This window comes from Schistocerca americana, chromosome 3, assembly GCF_021461395.2.
Source record: "Schistocerca americana isolate TAMUIC-IGC-003095 chromosome 3, iqSchAmer2.1, whole genome shotgun sequence".
Lineage (NCBI taxonomy): Eukaryota > Metazoa > Arthropoda > Insecta > Orthoptera > Acrididae > Schistocerca > Schistocerca americana.
This window is the reverse complement of record NC_060121.1, coordinates 740,092,778-740,114,511: the sequence shown is the minus strand read 5'-3', so window position 1 is coordinate 740,114,511 and position 21,734 is coordinate 740,092,778. Positions and strand designations below refer to the sequence as shown.

Below are 21,734 nucleotides of genomic sequence, written 5' to 3'. Positions count from 1 at the left end.
ACAGTGTTTAAGAATTTTCCCTGGCATCGTGACCCCTACTTAGAATCGAATCGACACTGTTATTGTCGCTGTTTCCCTGCATTACAGCCCCCGATACTTCGCAATTACTGTTTCCATCAAGTGAGCGTATAGTGTGAATGAATACAAGACATTGGTCATTTGTCTTCGCTTCAAGCCTATACCTCATCAATTTTCTCAATGTTCGCATGCGAGCAATATCTATATTTACGAGTACGCAGCTGTGGCTTTACAACGTAGTACCAGGCATTTGTTACGCATCCTGATAAAGGTGGTCCATTTGTAACCCAAAATCCGTATTTGAATTGCAAAATATCCCGCATTTGTTGAGTACTAACAATCAAAGAATGCATCACGCACTGCCCCATTTATTCTCTTGCATGCTCGTTAAGGTTAGCATTCGAGTCCTTCGTATTTCTGGCCAGTCTCGTTCTACATGTGTCCTGTTGTTTGGCAGTTTCCTTGTACTACCTATGTTGAGGGATTTCAATTTAAACACACTATAATAACTGCCAGTATTTCGGATAACACGCTTTTTAATGTTTCCGAATTATTGACTTTCTCATAGCTACTCCCTGCATTTGTTGCTTTTATAGAATATGCTTCCTGTCATTACTTTCAGAAGAGGAAAAAATATTTCGTCCTAGTTTTTCAACTTTTTGTGTAATTCAGAATTGAAATTTGTTTAAAAATTTCGGATTTATGAAAGTGCATGGGAATCTCACGATTTCCAGTGTTTTACTCAGGTGTCTTCCTCAGGTTTATAGATGAAACAAACTACTCGCAGAATTCAGGAATATAATCTAAGCCACAGCGGGGCGAAGCTGTGGAGTTCAGAATATGCTTTACTGCATTCCTCGCAGTGCGTCTCGCCTGGAGGTAAGCCTGAGGATGTGGCAACGCCGACAGAGAGTTGAAATATTTCATCCAAACATAGTCTCTCTCTGTAAATCGCATAATCTTAATTTGAAGAGAAAACTTACCGGTGTATGAAAGCTGTATGGCGGTGCGGAATTCGAACCCGGAAGCTTTGCCTTTCGAGGGCAAATATTCTTACCGACCAGCTCTCGTAGATTTAATTCCGCCAGCATCACTCCTCTTTTTATATATGATTTTGCATTTCGGCTGTTTGTGTGTTCCTGAATATGGCAAACCACCTAAAATAAAAATATGGTTGGTAAATGTATAATACCATTGGCCGTTCTTCGGGGTACACTGTGAAAGCAATGGATATGCTGTTAAAAGCAGATTAAAAATCGTGATTGCCTCTGCGTTTCACGTGAAAAGGAGATTCGGTCATTCATCCTACAGATTTCGCAAGTGTTTCTAACTGAAATATCGTCCCGCAAACTTATTTTTGTAGTTTCAGTAAGAACATTAAAATGGGTATAATAGCTGCAAAGCAGGAAGTACAACACGTTCAGGAAACTCAAGAATGTGGAATATACGTCATTTAATGTTTATTAACGAAATTGTGATCATATTGATTACGAAACGAGATTTAAGGTTGGGTTGGAGATTTGTTGGTAGGCAGGACGCAATATTTTATTTTGGAATATAGTGTCATCGACAGTGGAAGAAATATCTTCAGGCATAACCTAGAGAAAAAATATATGTTGTTCCACTTTTTCAAGTTCACATTCGCCATTAATGCTGTTTGCAAGATCTTTGGCAAATGTTTTTATTTTTCAGCATTAATTTAAAGTAAAGGGGGATTTTGCAAAATTTTTGATTAATACAAAAGCTGATTCTACAGTTTTCAAGAACGTTAACTACATTTTAACTTCTATGTGAGATACATTTTTTTGAGTGTCATTGTTTCCAAGATATTTTCTCTAAACTCTGAATGCCAAATTTTCTTCCAGGGTGTGTTTTACCGCTTAAAAGTGGAACTGGACAAAAACGAATAAATACGTTTTACATTATTTTGATCTCCCTACATACTAGCCCAGTTTAAACAAGAAAGGAGTTGATACCCTCTCGAAAGTACGCAAATTGTTAGCGAAAGGATATTACGGAAGTTCAGTAACAAGTATTAAGTGAGGAATCGTGATTCATTCTTAATTTCCCTCCACCTCGCTCCAGAAGGAACTGTATGGAAAAAATTAGACTCATTACAACACATACTGAGGCATTTAAGCAGCCATTGTCTCCACGCATCAAACGCGGTTGTCACGTGGAGAAACCGTAACATGCGATACCATAATAAAAAACTTCAGCCATGCACTTCAGTGTGCGATACGATCTGTTTGGAGTTAGATGTATACAGTAGGTTAATTATACGAAGAAATGACATTAATAGCAAGTGCGTGAAAGCTAAACGAAATGGCTCCCCCCAAAAAAAGTGAAGTAATCGAACGGAAAATCGTCGTTGTAGGGATAGATTCAGCATATACAAAATTTAAGGGACCATGCGGTTAAATTCAATGCAAAGATGTTGGAAAGAGTACACTGAAAAGTCTACCATGGCTGGAAAGTATCTGCTGAGTGATAAAAGAAGAAATGGGTATCGATTTGGAAGACACATTGATAACGGAAGAGTAAATGAAGAAAAAGGGACCTTGGTAGGATTTTTAAATCTATGAAAACGTAGATGTTTAAAACTCTCTAAAAATACGCATTATCTATGGTGAAACAGGGTGACAAAAGTCAGGGATAGTGATATACACGTAGACAGAGGGCAGCAATATCGCGTACACAAGGTACAAAAGCAGTGCATTGACGGAGCTGTCATTTGCACTCAGCTAATTCATGTGGAAAGGTTTCCGGCATTGTTACGGCTGCAAGACTGGTATTAACAGACTTATAACGCAGAATGGCGGTTGAAGCTAGGAGTATTTGACATCCCATTTCAGAAATAGAGATCCACAGTATCAAGAGTACGCCAAGAATACCAAATTTCAGGCATTTCCTCTCAACACGCACAACCTTCACTTAACGACTGAGAGGAGGAGGAGAAGAGTAATGCCCCGTCGACAGCGAGGTCATTAGAGACGGAGCACAGATTCCAATTCGGGAAGGGAATCGGCCGTCCTCTTCCAAAGGAAACATCCCGGCATTTGCCTGAAGCGAGTTAGGGAAATCTACATCTACATCTACATCTACACTCCGCGAGCCACCTTACGGTGTGTGGCGGAGGGTACTTATTGTACCACTATCTGATCCCCCCTTCCCTGTTCCATTCACGAATTGTGCGTGGGAAGAACGACTGCTTGTAAGTCTCCGTATTTGCTCTAATTTCTCGGATCTTTTCGTTGTGATCATTACGCGAGATATATGTGGGCGGTAGTAATATGTTGCCCATCTCTTCCCGGAATGTGCTCTCTCGTAATTTCGATAATAAACCTCTCCGTATTGCGTAACGCCTTTCTTGAAGTGTCCGCCACTGGAGCTTGTTCAGCATCTCCGTAACGCTCTCGCGCTGACTAAATGTCCCCATGACGAATCGCGCTGCTTTTCGCTGGATCATGTCTATCTCTTCTATTAATCCAACCTGGTAAGGGTCCCATACTGATGAGCAATACTCAAGAATCGGACGAACAAGCGTTTTGTAAGCTACTTCTTTCGTCGATGAGTCACATTTTCTTAGAATTCTTCCTATGAATCTCAACCTGGCGCCTGCTTTTCCCACTATTTGTTTTATGTGATCATTCCACTTCAGATCGCTCCGGATAGTAACTCCTAAGTATTTTACGGTCGTTACCGCTTCCAATGATTTACCACCTATGGCATAATCGTACTGGAATGGATTTCTGCCCCTATGTATGCGCATTATATTACATTTATCTACGTTTAGGGAAAGCTGCCAACTGTCGCACCATGCATTAATACTCCTCCTGGAGTACGTACCAGTCTTCTGATGTTGCTACTTTCTTGTAGACAACCGTGTCATCTGCAAATAGCCTCACGGAGCTACCGATGTTGTCAACTAAGTCATTTATGTATATTGTAAACAATAAAGGTCCTATCACGCTTCCCTGCGGTACTCCCGAAATTACCTCTACATCTGCAGATTTTGAACCGTTAAGAATGACATGTTGTGTTCTTTCTTCTAGGAAATCCTGAATCCAATCACAAACCTGGTCCAATATTCCGTAAGCTCGTATTTTTTTCACTAAACGTAAGTGCGGAACCGTATCAAATGCCTTCCTGAAGTCCAGGAATACGGCATCAATCTGCTCGCCAGTGTCTACGGCACTGTGAATTTCTTGGGCAAATAGGGCGAGCTGAGTTTCACATGATCTCTGTTTGCGGAATCCATGTTGGTTATGATGAAGGAGATTTGTACTATCTAAGAACGTCATAATACGAGAACACAAAACATGTTCCATTATTCTACAACAGATTGACGTAAGCGAAATAGGCCTATAATTATTCGCATCTGATTTATGACCCTTCTTGAAAATGGGAACGACCTGCGCTTTCTTCCAGTCGCTAGGTACTTTACGTTCTTCCAGCGATCTACGATAAATTGCTGATAGAAAGGGGGCAAGTTCTTTAGCATAATCACTGTAGAATCTTAAGGGTATCTCGTCTGGTCCGGATGCTTTTCCGCTACTAAGTGATAGCAGTTGTTTTTCAATTCCGATATCGTTTATTTCAATATTTTCCATTTTGGCGTCCGTGCGACGGCTGAAGTCAGGGACCGTGTTACGATTTTCCGCAGTGAAACAGTTTCGGAACACTGAATTCAGTATTTCTGCCTTTCTTCGGTCGTCCTCTGTTTCGGTGCCATCGTGGTCAACGAGTGACTGAATAGGGGATTTAGATCCGCTTACCGATTTTACATATGACCAAAACTTTTTAGGGTTCTTGTTTAGATTGTTTGCCAATGTTTTATGTTCGAATTCGTTGAATGCTTCTCTCATTGCTCTCTTTACGCTCTTTTTCGCTTCGTTCAGCTTTTCCTTATCAGCTATGATTCGACTACTCTTAAACCTATGATGAAGCCTTCTTTGTTTCCGTAGTACCTTTCGTACATGATTGTTATACCACGGTGGATCTTTCCCCTCGCTTTGGACCTTAGTCGGTACGAACTTATCTAAGGCGTACTGGACGATGTTTCTGAATTTTTTCCATTTTTGTTCCACATCCTCTTCCTCAGAAATGAACGTTTGATGGTGGTCACTCAGATATTCTGCGATTTGTGCCCTATCACTCTTGTTAAGCAAATATATTTTCCTTCCTTTCTTGGCATTTCTTATTACACTTGTAGTCATTGATGCAACCACTGACTTATGATCACTGATACCCTCTTCTACATTCACGGAGTCGAAAAGTTCCGGTCTATTTGTTGCTATGAGGTCTAAAACGTTAGCTTCACGAGTTGGTTCTCTAACTATCTGCTCGAAGTAATTCTCGGACAAGGCAGTCAGGATAATGTCACAAGAGTCTCTGTCCCTGGCTCCAGTTCTGATTGTGTGACTATCCCATTCTATACCTGGTAGATTGAAGTCTCCCCCTATTACAATAGTATGATCACGAAACTTCTTCACGACGTTCTGCAGGTTCTCTCTGAGGCGCTCAACTATTACGGTTGCTGATGCAGGTGGTCTATAGAAGCATCCGACTATCATATCTGACCCACCTTTGATACTTAACTTAACCCAGATTATTTCACATTCGCATTCGCTAATAACTGCACTGGATATTATTGAATTCTTTACTGCTATAAATACTCCTCCACCATTGGCGTTTATCCTATCCTTGCGGTATATATTCCATTCTGTGTCTAGGATTTCGTTACTGTTCACTTCCGGTTTTAACCAACTTTCCGTTCCTAATACTATATGCGCACTATTTCCTTCAATAAGAGATACTAATTCAGGAACCTTTCCCTGGATACTCCTGCAGTTTACCAATATTACGTTAACTTTTCCTGTTTTTGGTCTCTGAGGACGGACGTTCTTTATCAACGATGATAATGTCCTCTCTGGTAAGCCGTCAGGTATTTTATCGTTTCGCCCAAGGGGGGGTCCCTCTAACCTAAAAAACCCCCGTGTGCACGCCACACGTACTCTGCTACCCTAGTAGCTACTTCCGGTGTGTAGTGCACGCCTGACCTGTCTAGGGGGGCCCTACAGTTCTCCACCCAATAACGGAGGTCGATGAATTTGCAACCATTATAGTCGCAGAGTCGTCTGAGCCTCTGGTTTAGACCCTCCACACGGCTCCAAACCAGAGGACCGCGATCGACTCTGGGCACTATGCTGCAGATATTAAGCTCAGCTTGCACTGCGCGTGCGATGCTGGTTGTCTTCACCAAATCAGCCAGCCGCCGGAAGGAACCAAGGATGGCCTCAGAACCCAAGCGGCAGGCGTCATTCGTTCCGACATGTGCTACTATCTTCAGCCGGTCACACCCAGTGCGTTCAATAGCTGCCGGAAGGGCCTCCTCCACATTACGGACGAGACCCCCCGGCAAGCACACCGAGTGCACACTGGCATTCTTCCCCGACCTACCCGCTATTTTCCTGAGGGGCTCCATAACCCGCCTAACGTTGGAGCTCCCTATAACTAATAGGCCCGCCCTCTGTGACTGTCGGGGCCTTGCCGTAGAATCAGCCACTGGCCCAACAGGCGAGGCATCCTGTGGTGGCTCGGAAACGATGTCATCACCACTAGGAAGCACCCCGTACCTGTTGGAAAGGGGTAAGGCAGCTGCCACGCGGCCAGATCCCACCTTCGCCTTTCGGCCAGGCACGCGCGAGCCCACCACTGTCCGCCATTCACCCTGGAGTGATGGCTGACCGGTAAGATGCTCTCTGCCGGAAGACGCAGCGACATCAGGGGTTCCATGTGATTCCAAGGCCACCGAAGTAGGCATAGGTCTCACGGAAAACCTAAATCCGGATGGCTGGACGCGGGTTAGAACCGTCGTTCTTTCGAGTGCGAGTCCAGTGTGCTAACCACTATGCCACCACGCTCGGATAACGATCGAGAGCAGCGGCGTATGGATAGAGTTGTCAGAGCCAAAAGGCAAGCAACACTGCGTGAAATAGCCGCGAATATCACTGTGGGATGCGTGACGAACGTATTTGTGAGGACAGTGCGGCGAAATTCTGTGCTAGTGGTATATGGCGGCAGGCGACCGACGGGAGTGGGATTGCTGACAGCGCGACATCGCTTGCAGCGCCTCTTCTGGACTCGTGACCATATCGGTTGGACCTTAGACGACTGGAAAACCGTAGCCTCGTAAGATGAGTCCCTATTTCAGTTGGTAAGAGCTGAGGGTAGGGATCGAGTGTGGCTAGACCTCACGATGCTATGGACCCAAGTTGTCAACAAGGCACTGAGTAAGCTGGTGATCTGTCCATAATGGTGTGTGCTGTGTTTACAAGGAATGAACTGGGTACTTTGGTCCGAATAAATCGATCATTTACTGTAAATGGTTATGTTCGGCTAGTTGGAGATCATTTGTTGCCGTTCATGGACTTCATGTTCCCAAACAGCGACGGAATTTTTATGAATGACAATATGCTATGTCAGCGGGACACACTGGTTCGCGATTGGTTCGAAGAACTTTCTGGACAGTTGGAGAGTATGATTTGACCACGAAGATGGCCCGGCATGAATCCCATCGAAATTTTATGGGGCATAGTCAAAATGTCAGTTTCTGCACAAGATTCTACACCGGCAACACCTTCGCACCTATGGGCGGCTATACTTTTGCATCCTCAGTGAAAGTGAAGAAGAATTGCAGGATGTCTTGAATGGAATGAACAGCCTATTGACCACAGAATGCGGAATGAGAGTAAACAAAAAAAAAGTAGCAGATACGAGATGATGTTTTGGTTTGTTGGGCGCTCAACTGCGCGGTTATCAGCGCCTGTACAAATTCCCAACCTTCGCCCAGTCCAAACTTGCCACATTCATCATGAATGATGATGAAGTGATGAGTACAACACAAATACCCAGTCATCTTGAGGCAGGTGAAAATCCCTGACCCCGCCGGAAATCGAACCTGGGACTCCGTGCTCGGGAAGCGAGAATGCGACCGCGAGACCACGAGCTGCGTACATAGCAGATACGGGGAACAGACGAGGTCAAAAACTTCTGCTACCTTGTAAATAAAATTAAGCATGAGGAACGAAGCTTGAAAAAGGAAAAAAGATCGAATGATTTAAGAAGTGGTGCTACAGAGGGATGTTGAAAATTAGGTGGACCGATAAAATAAGAAATTAGGCACTCCATAGAATCAGCGAGCGAAGCATTGCGGAAGACTTGAACATTGTTTGACTGACAAAATATGATTCAATATATTTACACACTACACCAACCTGAAAATCAACTTACACCACTCCAAAATTAGTCAAGATCCCTACAGCGAATAGACTCTCATACGACAGTTCAATTTATCATTTTTTTCTTGAGTTGTAAATACTAAATTCTTTCCCGTCAACAATGTTCAAAAAATTTCAGGGAGAATAAAAGCATTTTTCTGAAAAATTGAACTATTACAATCCACTTTTATTGTTAAATCAATGAACACTCTACACAGAAAATGGGAATGAAGCCGGACTCTCATTGTTAAATAATAATAACATTTCATGGATTTTACAATTTACTTTTAATTATGAACAACACCGCCCTTCCTCTATTAGGTATGTTATTTTCACACAAAAAAAACGAAGTAATAGGAACGAAACCATAACACACTACAAATTTACGCTTCCCGTCTCCCTTCTCATTCCCGTCGTTGTTCTTCTTCCGTCTTCGACCTCCATATCGACTTCTGGACAGTAGACAGCAGAGCTATAGAGGGCTACAGCAATTGCAAACTGCAGCTCATTAACGTAAGGTTCGCCAAACCCGAAGTCATATACAGAATACTGAGATCTCTGAGGGTATCGCCATTTAGTATTATCCAAGTGTTACTTGGGGAATGCTACAGTCCCGTGAAGGAAAAGCGGTTCTCTTGTTAACATTTTCCGTCATTCGTCAAACACATTACATGGTTCTTTCGTTCATTGCTGCAACAGAATTTCTTGTTTTTACTTTGGTACTAAACTTCGTCTAATTTCCTTCAGTTTCATGCTCTCTTAACAGGTGTTGAAAAGTGACAGATGAAAAACCGTCTGGTATGTTTGCTTATTATCCTGAAACTTCAGGGATGTATCTCATGCAAAGACTACACTATCTAGCACCTCCGTTTGCTGTGCTGAAAATTTTGATGTGAGTGTACTGGAAATACTAAAATTCGGTTCACACCAAGAAGATTGTATTGACATTTTCACCCATTCAGGCCATTACAAACCAACTCTGCTAAATTTCAATCGAGTCCCCAAACCTCCGTAACCTCTCTTCCATTACACACACACACACACACACACACACACACACACACACACACACATACACTCACAAACACACGCACACACACACACACACACACACACACACACACACACACACACGCACACACGCACATACGCACACATTTTGCCTCTGTCTTCTGCCTGACTTCCGTAAGCTCTCAAGGTTGTACATATCCGCCAGTGCGGTTGAAATTACGTCATAATCCAAAGTGGTAGTGCTGCTAGGATATAAAACTTTCATTTCAAACACATCGCAATAGAGGACCCTTCAACAATTCTCTCTTCCCAGTTAATAAACTATTCCGGGCTATCACGCCATGGTCGAATGGATTTCACTTTAAGACCCAAAGTTTCGTTCTCTTCTGCGGATGACATTTTCAAGGGGGATCGCAACTTCTTTTAGTGTCCCATTCGCACCCTGGCTCTCTACTGACAGCAGCAAATTTCCGTTTACGAGTGTTCCCGCGCGCAATAGGCCTTTGTCGGCTGCCGTCGTCCGTTGTTGCTATCACCCACTGGTGGAAGACTCCTACACATCTTCTTCAGCATCAGGTTCCAAATGTCATTCAATTTCAAGCCCTCCTCCTTCCTGCTGAAATTGCTGGGGTGTTTAACAATCTTTATGGTCTCTCTGTAACACGGTATTCGCTTGTGGATACCAGTAACTACGTCCTATTAAAATGAACGTGGTGGTCTCCTGACTACAAATCATGTTCCGCAACAGCTGTCCCCTCACTCTCCCCCCTTTTACAGACCTTCTGCAGTTCTTCTAGTAATTTTTTGACCGTTCTTTATTTAGTACCCAACAATTATTCTGAATCCTATAAATTCCTGCTCTTGTCAGCGGTTTGCGAGAATCTTGGCCTATTTTAGGTGTCCTCATTTCTTCCTGTTTGGTTTATGGATTACCAAGATGTTCCGTTTTTTCAAGATTTTTCGTATGCAGCCAGTAACGTTCTTAATGAAAGGCAGGAGAACTTTCCACTTTACAAACGTTTGTGCATTTCTATGAATTTTCAGCAGCGATCTTAAAGCACTTTTTACCTCCGTGTACGAATAACGATCCTTGAGGAGCACATTGGTTAGTTTCTTTCATTCCTCGTCAAACAGCCTTTTATGATCCTTCGTTTTGGTTGTGGGTGGTGCTTCGAATCCAGACGTAGATGGTGTGTGTGCGTGGTTTTTTGGTGACCTGTGTGGCCTAGACTAACATCTTTCTTGAAAAGTAGAGCCGGCCGGTGTGGCCGAGCGGTTCTAGGCGCTTCAGTCTGGAACCGCGCGACCGCTACGATCGCAGGTTCAAATCCTGCCTCGGGTATGGATGTGTGTGATGTCCTTAGGTTAGTTAGGTTTAAGTATTTCTAAGTTCTAGGGGACTGATGACCTCAGATGTTGTGTCCCATAGTGCTCACAGCCATTTTTGAATTTGAAAATTAGCGTGTCAAGAAAATTTGATATTTAGCCTGCCACCTCTTCCATGGTAAACTGAATCTTCGGATTAACCCTTGAGATGTTTGTGAAAATGACGTAATTCCTCTCTGTCACGATTCCATAAACCAAACATATCATTTACGTAGCGGAATCAAACATTCAGCTTTCTTTGTTGGCAGTTTCCAATAATGCCTGCTGTCCGAATTTTTCCATAAATATATTCGCTACAACTGGGCTTAAGTGGTTTTAATCGGAAATCAATTCGACCACGGCGTAATAGCCCGAATCACTTTATTAATTGGGACATTTGGCTGTGAAAGTTTTCATTTACAATTTTCCCCTCGTCATCTACTATTGACCTGGCGGTAGATTACCGGTCTGTAATTACAAGTAAATAGCAAATACGAATAGCAAAACGAACTGCTTACCATGGGTAGTGGTGTACAGTTCCAAAGCAGACATACTCGTGCCCCATATATTCTCAAGGCAGTCATATCAAAAGTCAACCTTGAGTGACCATTTTACGCTTCATAATATTGTCTGTGGAATGTTGTACACAGTTGTACTTAGTAAATACGACTTGAGTGCATTACTAAAAGCTGTTCCTATGAATAGTCATTCACAAACAACCAGTTTCCATGAAGCAACCATCGTCAAGTTACGTACCGACACTACACCCAGTTTAAAGAAGGTTCCCTGGTGTAGCATACGTAAGTGGATTTAGCTACATCATTTGTACACACACGTGGACTGTCCATTTTTTACTCGATGACTAGTGAAAAAAGTATAACATATGCACCTACATGTGTCACAGATTCTGCTTCTAAAACCAATTATGTGTGACGGGCAGTCAAATGAAAATCGAACACCCCTAACAACGGGACCATGAAACGTTGTTTTCGTTGTGGTCTTCAGTCCTGAGACTGGTTTGATACAGCTCTCCATGCTACTGTATCCTTCATATCACAGTACTTACTGCAACCTACATCCTTCTGAACCTGTGTATTCATCTCTTGGTCTCCCTCTATGATTTTTACCCTCCACGCTGCCTACAATGCTAAATTTGTGATCCCCTGATGCCTCAGAACATGTCCTACCAACCGGTCTCTTCTTCTTGTCACGTTGTGCCACAAACTGCTTTTCTCCCCAGTTCTGTTCCGTACATCCTCGTTAGTTATGTGATCTACCCATCTAGTCTTCAGCATTCTTCTGTAGCACCACATTTCGAAAGCTTCTATTCTCTTCTTGTCCAAACTGTTTATCGTACATGTTTCACTTCCATACATGGCTACACTCCATACAAATACTTTCAGAAACGACTTCCTGACACTTAAATCTATACTCGATGTTAACAAATTGCTCTTCTTCAGAAACGCTTTCCTTGCCATTGCCGGTCTACATTTTATATCCTATCTACTTCGACCATCATCAGTTATTTTGCTCCCCAAATAGCAAAACTCCTTTACTACTTTAAGTGTCACATTTCCTAATCTTAATTCCCTCAGCATCACTCGACTTAATTCGACTACATTCCATTATCCTCGTTTTACTTTTGTTGATGTTCATCTCATATCCTCGTTTCATGACACTGTCCATTCCGTTCAACTGCTCTTCCAATCCTTTGCTGTCTCTGACAGAATTACAATGTCATCGGCGAACCTCAAAGTTTTTATTTCCTCTCCATGGATTTTAATACCTACTCCAAAATTTCCTTTTGTTTCCTTTACTGCTTGCTCAATATTCGGATTGAATAACTTCGAGGAGAGGCTACAACCCTGTCTCACTCCCTTCCGAACCGAAATGAAGAGTAATTAACACGAGAGTTAACACATTTATCTCGCTGGGAGAAGAGAAGATCAGTTCCTGATTCGTAGAACGCGGTCTGCCACTGGCAGATACACAACAGCACCCACTCTTGCTCTTCCTCGTCTGACAGAAACCGACGCCCACGAATGTATTTATTCAGGTCGTCAAAGACGTGGAAATCACACGGTAAAATATCCAGACTTTACGGAGGATGTCGCAGTGTCTCTCAGCCAAATCGCTGAAGCACAGCCTTCGTCCCATTGGCAGTATGGGACAGGCGTTACCATGCAAAAGAATGATTCCGTCGTACATCACTCCTGGGCGTTTTCACTTAATGGTACGACGCTGTTTCATGAAAAGTGTCTTCATGACGCAGGACGATGACTGTGGTTCCACGCTCGAGGATCTCGATGCGCAGAGGAAGCATCCTGTTGAAAGATAACACACGCTCCCACACTGCCAACTGGACGAAAGCTAAGCTTCGGCGATTTGGTTGGGGAACACTGTAATATCCTCTATACAGCCACTACCTTTACAGACAGGATCTTCTACTGTGTGATTTTCACATCTCTTGCGACCTCAATGAAGACTTGCCCGAACGTCAGTTTCAGTTGGACGAGGAAGAACAAGTGAGGGTGCGGTTGCGGGTCTGTAAGCGGCCGACCGCGTTCCCCGAATCGCGAATTGATCGTCACTTCTCCCAGTGATATAAGTGTCTTAATGCGTGTGATGATTACTTTTGAATTGAACCATTCTATGGTCCCATTGTCTTCGATTTTCATTTGACTGCTGTTGTACCTCACACCATGTAACCTTATTTAAACTTGATGTAATTGTGGTTCATGACCTGAAGATAATTGCTTAATCAAAATTAAGTATCTGTGAATAAATAACTATCGCAACAGATTTTGGTTGTTAAGAATGTCATCCTTCTGACTCAGCAGAGATCATTTATCACTGGGGTACCGAATTTCATACTTCCGACTGAAAATTTTATCAGGTTATAACACTTCTGTCCGTTACTGCTATACAATTACCTTCAAGTCGGAGGCAGGTCGCGAAATAAAACTATCTTGTTAAAGCAATTATGGTATAAAGCAACAGAGCAGTGTTACCCTCTGAGAGGAATTTTGTTATGTTGACCGTGTTGTACCTAATGGTGGTGGCTTATCGGAAGTGAAAGTCAGAATTACGTAAATATTTAAACAGTAAAAAAAAAATATTTTACCTATCTACACTGTTCACAGAATAAGGAAAACGGTCGCCAGCGTAATTAGGCGTAAGAATGATTAACATTCTTGTTCAAGAAAACAGTTATTAGTAACTATAACGGACACACACAACCTATACTTTGCCACACGCGAGTGCAATGAACTCTGACACCTGCGTATGTTAAAGTTAAGGTTAGAACTAACAGCTAGAGCAGAACAAACTATTTACATAAATATAACAGATAACAATACACACTATTACTTTCAGGGCTTACTCAAACTGAATGGTGTTTATAACTATACTGTTGATATTCACTGTAGAATCATAAATTGGACATAGGTTCAGTATTACTTTTCAAACATATTCCTAGCTGACATAAAATTGTAAATGTAGTTCACTGCAAAATTTTGAACTGATCACGGGTTAAGTCTCTCTCAGCTAAATACTTTTCTATTTAGAATGAAAGTTAAATGGAATTCACTAACAGGTTACTTCTCGCTGTCTTTTGAATAAAGAAATTATTGTTTTCATAGATAGTGGTCTTTCTAATAATCGTTATCAAGCATGAGCACAATAGACTAACTGTTGATCCTGTTACACCATTAATATGCACTTTTAATACACAAGGGGAGTCCAATATTGTACAGAAGTTCATGAATAGGAAGAGTAACTGAAATTTGCTATAATTAAGTAACTTTGTGTATTTGAACTACTTTCAGTGGAGGGGGGGGGGCCTTAATCTTGACCACTGTAGCAGAGCATACTAAACACACTTTCAATACACTAAAGAAACAAGCCCTTAACAAGTATGAACATGTAACCTCAACAGTATTAGTTCTCATCTCTTACTGTGGTAGAACACAACTTGACTAATCTGTAAGAAACTGACTCACCTTTTGCGATTAACAACTGGCAGCATTGTGATCATTTACTAAGCAAAACTTTGTAAGCCTCAGTTTTAAGAACTTTTAATTTTGAATATGGCAACAACATATTAATAAGCAGTTTTAATAGAAAAATTATTTTCAGCAAGTATCATGTACTTAAGCTCACTCTCTTGCCACGTTAACTTTAACTTTCTTTCAATAAAGGACACTCGGTAAGCAGTTTAGCGTGGGAGGGACACTAAGTGGATATGTGACTGAGGATAAATCACGGTCGGTACAAAAGTTCAGTTAAAAATTACCTTGTATTTGAGTACAGTAAACATCCAATGAGCTGATCCTTCGCTGTACATTACTATAGTGTTCCATTACAGTGATTGCGCAATGTGGTGGCGATTGCATGTTAATAGGTGGATTTGCAGGTAGAATTGCCGGACTCTGTCATTTCTTGGTGGCGATGATGGACATCAATTCCAGAATAGTTCCAGCTCTTTATCCATCCATCCGAGGCATTGGAAAGCGTCACGTAAAGCCTCTCTCGGCACCAGCACTATATACAAGTTCTACATGAGCAGTTGACAGTTTGGTAGCTCGTCCCCGACTGACTCTTGTTCCACCTTTTCTACCTAGGCCAACCACAATTTGCGCGCGCTATACAGTTCCGTTCCAGAGGGGAACCACAACACCTTTTACATACAAAATAACTAAGAACCCTAAGTGAAGGTCAGCAGTTTACATAAGAGCAAACAAACATTTTAAATAAAACAGAACCTTTGCGCATATTGACATTTGTAAAAAAATGTTTTAAACAAATTCCAAATATACACAGTAAGCTTCGTCTCCCTCCAATTGGGACAAAGAATTTAAATGACAGATACACTACATTGCATAGAATCAAATAATGTCATCAAAGTTTTTACAAAGAAAGGAGTATACAATTTTGTGTTATCTATTCAGTCAAACACATTTATAGATGTTCAACGATTTAACATTAAATAAAATAGAAGGCAAAATAACTCTGTAGAGTATTAGAGCTATGGTGTTACAAGGTAGCACCCTAAGTTGACAAGCACCATGAAAAAGGCGTGTTAGTCGTAGCCAGACATCCCTTCATTAGTTCACTATAGCTTCGGTCAGTGTCGGTGAATATTTGATATATAGAGAATATTTAATATGTGGCACACGCGGTCTCTCGAAAGCCTCTTCCCAGAAGGAGTACAGGTGGCGCGGGCCGCTAGAGCTTGCACTGTGCGCATGTTCCCAGGACGAAGGTGGCGGCGGCGCTGCTGAACAAGCACCTGCAGATCAACGGCATCGGCGGCGGCATTAGCACGCTCAACGGCGACGCGGCCGAGGCCTCGGCGGGGGCGGCGGCAGGCCCGGGGGCGGCCCCGGGGGCGGCCCCGGGGGCGGCTGTTGCATCTCTGCCACCGCCGTCGCCGGCCGCTACGGTGGAGCCGCTCGCCTCCAGCAAGATGCGCCGCGAGCGCAAGGCGGCGCGCACGCTCGGCATCATCATGTCCGCCTTCCTCGCCTGCTGGCTGCCCTTCTTCCTCTGGTGAGTCCACCTACCTGTTCGAGTTTCATTTTTTTTTGTCCTACTTCTGCCTAGTGTCTCGTTTGATACGGCCTAACATGAATTCCTCTCCTGTGTCAAGCATTTCATCTTATAAGGGAACCTCCGCACCCCTCTCATATATAGTTATAAGTTGGCACAGTGGATAGGCCTTGAAAAACTGAACACAGATCAATCGAGAAAACAGGAAGAAGTTGTGCGGAAGTCTGAAAAAAATAAGCAAAATGTACAAACTGAGTACTCCATGCGTAAGATAGGCAACATCTAGGAGAGAATGAGCCCAGGAGCGCCGTGGTCCCGTGGTTAGCGTGAGCAGCTGCGGAACGATAGGTGCGTCGTTCAAGTCTTCCCTCGAGTGAAAAGTTAAATTTTTTATGTTCAGACATTTATCAAAGTTCAGGCACTCACACATAATCAACTTTGCTCTCCAAAATTCCAGGACATTTTCATATTTGCTTGGACATATGCAGGATTTGACGGTCCACACACGGAAAAATTTGAAAACGTTAAAAACAAATGTTTTGACAGAGCACAGGGAAAACTGTGCGACTGTGAAACTGTTGCATTCATTTGTTGCAGTTTATGTGACACACTCTTATGTTTTCATCACCTTTTTGAGAGTGATTATCGCATCCACAAGAAAACCTAAATCGGGCAAGGTAGAAGAATCTTTTTACCCATTCGCCAAGTGTACAAGTTAGGTGGGTCGACAACATATTCCTGTCATGTGAGGCACATGACGTCGCCAGTGTCGTATAGAATATATAAGACGTGTTTTCCTGTGGAGGAATCGGTTGACCTATGACCTTGCTATCAAATGTTTTCGGTTCCCATTGGAGAGGCAAGTCCTTTCGTCTACCAATCGCACGGTTTTGCGGTGCGGTCGCAAAACACAGACACTAAACTTATTACAGTGAACAGAGACGTCAATGAACGAACGGACAGATCATAACTTTGCGAAAATAAAGAATGTAAACTTTTCACTCGAGGGAAGACTTGAACCAAGGACCTCTCGTTCCGCAGCTGCTCACGCTAACCACGGGACCACGGCGATCCTGCGCTCATACTCTCCTTGATGTTGCCTATCTTGCGCATGGACTACTCACTTTGTATATTTTGCTTATTTTTTTCATAGTTTCACACAACTTCTCCCCGTTTTATCTATTGATCTGTGTTCAGTTTTTCAGGACCTATCCACTGTGCCAACTTATAACTAAATCTGAGGGGGGTGCGATGGGGAGGTTCCCTTGTTAGGGCTACACTTCCACCTAAATTATTAAATTACTTGGTGAATATTGCCACGGAAGTTCCTGATTAATGCCTTAACACATACCCTATCATCCTGTCCCCTACTCTTGTCAATGTTCTACATATGTTCCATATTTTCCCCGATTCTGTGGGGAACCACTTCATTGTTTACCTTATATATCCTCAAATCTACAGCACATCTCGAACATTTTGAATCTCTTCCGTTCCGGTTTTTCCACAGTCAGTTATTCACTTCCATAAAATGCTGCGCTCCAAGCGTACATTCTCAGGAATTTCTTCCTCAAATTAAGGCTAATGCCCTCTTTTCCTGTCCTAAACTGCTTCGTAGGTGAAGTTTACAAGGTTTCAGCTCAACTGATGAAACCATATTCCAGAAACAATATTTATTTAAAAGAAAGTTATTTTATGTTACAGATTCACGAGCAAGGAGGGTCTCCTTTGCACTATAATTGAAATTTTTAGAATAATTTATATTTCATTTGCTAGTAGTCCGTAAGCGGCAGACTTTGATGTCTGCCTTTATAATTTGCTCTGCGATGCTTTCTTAAAGAAAACAGTATGTATTGTTTCGCCATTATGGACATAAAAAGACTATCAACAAACATGTTGTGCCTTTTGTGGCTATGGGTGACTTTGGAAACGTTAAAGGCTTTGCTGTAAGGTGAATTGCCCCCTCGGTTTATTGATTGGATAGCCACTGAATTGCTATTTATTCATTTAATGGGATAATAATAATTATTAATAGGTGGCAATTTTATTTAAGCGCCGGTTTTTTACTCTTTCGATTGTTGCGAGTCAGCGATAGTACAATGCAGATCGCTTTGGAGAATACACATTTTATAATAATTATTTGATCCAGGAAACACTTTTGCGATCACGGTTGCGATTTAGACAGTATTTGCGTAATTGTACCGATTAAAAGTTATCGTTTCCGAAAGACGCAGGTTCAATTAAAGCTGTGTTCACTTTTGCGCGTATAATGAAAATATTCATAACGCGTTGCGTAACAAAAAGAAACATGCGAATCACAACCGTGGTCAAACGAAGAAAATATATGATAACATAAATGTTCTTCGCTGTTATTCAGGACAGGCTCAGATTAGACCTTGCTATTTTTTAGTTATAGGAAATGATAAGGCGTTACACTTGGGAGATATTTGTTTTGAATAACTTGTATTTACCTTCTCTCTCTCTCTCCTTTTTACAGCCTTTATACCTTCACATCGATTAAGGAACTTTTCCTTCTCTACCGACCAGTACGAGAACAAAATTCAGACTCCACAAAATGTCTTACATCGGATTATTACGTGCTTAACCCTTGACAATCATATATAGTTTCGTAGTACAAACAATGCTCATTTGTTCCGTGCACTAGAAAGTCTTTGATACACTGAGCACAAAAATGAAAATAATAAAATTATAATTACATTTTTAATATCATGAATACCTCTTTAAATCATGAAAATAAGTTTTGACATCGTCGTAATATTAATTTTCTTCGTTGTAGCACTACAAAGGGACGGTTCACCGATTAATTTAGTAGTAACGCAGGCTCGGTATCATGTCATATGAAGTACCTACCCACAAGTGACTGATAGGAATGACAGCAAAATATCGTTAGTCTTCATTTTGTCATATTAATAAAATGTAATTAGATTACTTGAATGTTTGAGAGAATCAGCAAACCAGTTGCAGGAATCAACTATTATTTGCAATCCTTGGCCAGGGTTTCAATGATTATAAAAGTCTTCAGAAGTATCTGACAGTTAAAAAGAATTATCAAAGTGAAAGGATATACAAAATCTCCTCTGGAGCTGTGCTAAGCGTAGATGTCATCACATTAACATGTTGTCAGAAGGCAGTGAAGTGGCCCATATGTGGCTGGTGCCAGGCAGCGACTGGCAAAGTTGTTGCAGTGCCGTATGTGCGCGAAAACATATACGCATAACAAACAGATGAAGTGCAATCTGTCATTCGCCATGCTGTATTGGAAAGAGACTGAGAAAATTTCTAGGCAGGAAAACGGGGGAAGATAAGACGTAGGCAGGAGGAGGGTAAACTTTAAAAATGAAATATAACGGTAAAAAAAAAACGAGTAAATGGAAAGAGAGAAATTATTTTACAAGAAACATAGAAATTTGATGAGAATGAACGACAAGCGGGGACCACCAACGAACTGTTAATACATTAACCGGTCTGAAGTACCGGCTGAAGACCTTCAAGAAACTGTAGAGTCGCAAATTGCAAAAAAATGGCTCTGAGCACTATGGGACTTAACATCTATGGTCATCAGTCCCCTAGAACTTAGAACTACTTAAACCTAACTAACCTAAGGACATCACACAACACCCAGTCATCACGAGGCAGAGAAACGCAAGTTGCAGCTGATCATTTACCATCACTACTGAATGTGCCTTTAAAAATTTCCAGTTCTTCACGTAAGTCTAATTTCCGCCCTTTAACATCCTTATATAAAATTACGGTTTCTCTGAGACATTTAGGCCAATGATGGATAAATATTCAGAAAATCTGGAGTGTTGCATATTACCACCATTCTTTCCTGGTAAATGTCCTTTATACCTCACTTTGATCGCAATGAAAGTTTCACCAATATAATATCAGGAGCAGTTATTACAAATCATTTTATAAACATCTGACATAGGAAAGGGATCATTCACATTGTCAACTATTTTTTAAACTGTTGTCAGTAAAGAAGGCTATATTGCATTTGTATTTATTCACTAAAAAGAGTTTTATCCAGCAGGATTCATTTCCATGAAAGGAAAATAAATTTGTTTACTATCTTTCGCTTTGTTGGCACCAGGTGCATTTCTCTGTAAGGTAGAACAATTTTAGAGGTTTGTAGAGGTATTCTTATTCATGGTGGGATCAACTAAATTCTTATCATATTCATTGATAAGAGCAATACATTTTATAAGAGCTATTTCATTCTGCAAATTAATCGGGGAATGGGGCGTCTTTAACTATGATGTGAAAAAATTTCCTCAATAGGTTCAGGTAATTCAGAAGAATTGTTAATACCGTGGTCAACGGATATTAATAAACCTTTATACTTGCAACTGGTTTGCTGACTGCTCGTATCATTCATTTACGGTCTCCGTCGAAGGACTGTAGCTATGTTCAAAACTTTAAAAAATTTAATTAGATTATGTTATATATTATCGTAATTAAATAAGTTGTAGATAAAACAAACTTTGTTATTGGCATCCATACATAAGTCCTTACATAAGCATCTATGTATTACGGGTGTGTAAGGTTGTAAGAGCTTACAAGCTGTTGCACTAATTGGACGAACTGCGAATAGTTAATTTGAAAGTACAAAATCATCAGAATCAAAGGCGAATGAATCTGACTACGCTTCCGACAGTACACGGCTGTTATGAATAAATGTGTTGGTCGACCTGCCCCTCCCTCGGGCATGGGTGTGTGTGTTTGTCCTTAGGATAATTTAGGTTAAGTCGTGTGTAAGCTTAGGGACTGATGACCTTAGCAGTTAAGTCCCATAAGATTTCACACACATTTCATTTGGTCGATCTGCCAGGAGTGAATGTAGACGCCTGAATGGACTCGCTACTGTCGCTCATTGGAGAGGGTTGCATCCAGTTACATTAAAGAAGTACCTTTAACCTTTCACAAGGTTATAGGCCTGTGGCTTGAGTGGTGTTAGACGCCGCGCTGGAAGCACAAATTTCATCTTCACTGGACAGTTTTTTCTGATCCGTCTACTTTAGTTCATTATTTTTCGATTTTCACTCTTCAGATATCAACATAGGATACTGCACAAAAACTGAGCATGTTTTAATACGACTAGATTTCCTCAGTTTCTACGAAGTCATTCAAATGCCGCAACTACAGAGTTCGACGTAACAAGACACACAAAATTTTCGCCTGCTGTCCGTGGTATAAGAGGGCATTCTGAAAAGTAATGCCTCTGAATTTTTAAGTTCTTTTTTAAAAGAAACAGAAATTATTACCTTTCAACATCATTATTCTTCATGTGTACATATTTGCAGCCATTTGCCGCTATAGGGCTCCAAATTGTAGCGTGTAGCGTGGTGTTGTGCAACGCAACTACGTCAGCACGTGAGAAATAGCGTGTTGTAATCGAGTTTCGATTTCGAAGACTTCGTCCACATGGAGCACCTTCCCCTCCAGCATGACAATTCCATATCACACACATCTAAAGCAATCCGACATCTT

At 41.6% G+C, this 21,734-nt stretch overlaps 1 protein-coding gene across 1 annotated transcript in view; it reads left to right on the top strand.

Annotated features, from left to right (window-relative positions):
* Window positions 1-21,734, top strand: part of LOC124606355 (octopamine receptor beta-1R-like) — a gene marked incomplete at its 5' end in the record, with an annotated part of 405,784 nt that overhangs the window by 364,316 nt on the left and 19,734 nt on the right. Inside the window, one exon of the mRNA XM_047138336.1 lies at window positions 15,933-16,226. Coding sequence (XP_046994292.1) covers window positions 15,933-16,226 — 294 coding nt within the window. The remainder of the gene's footprint in view (window positions 1-15,932; window positions 16,227-21,734) is intronic.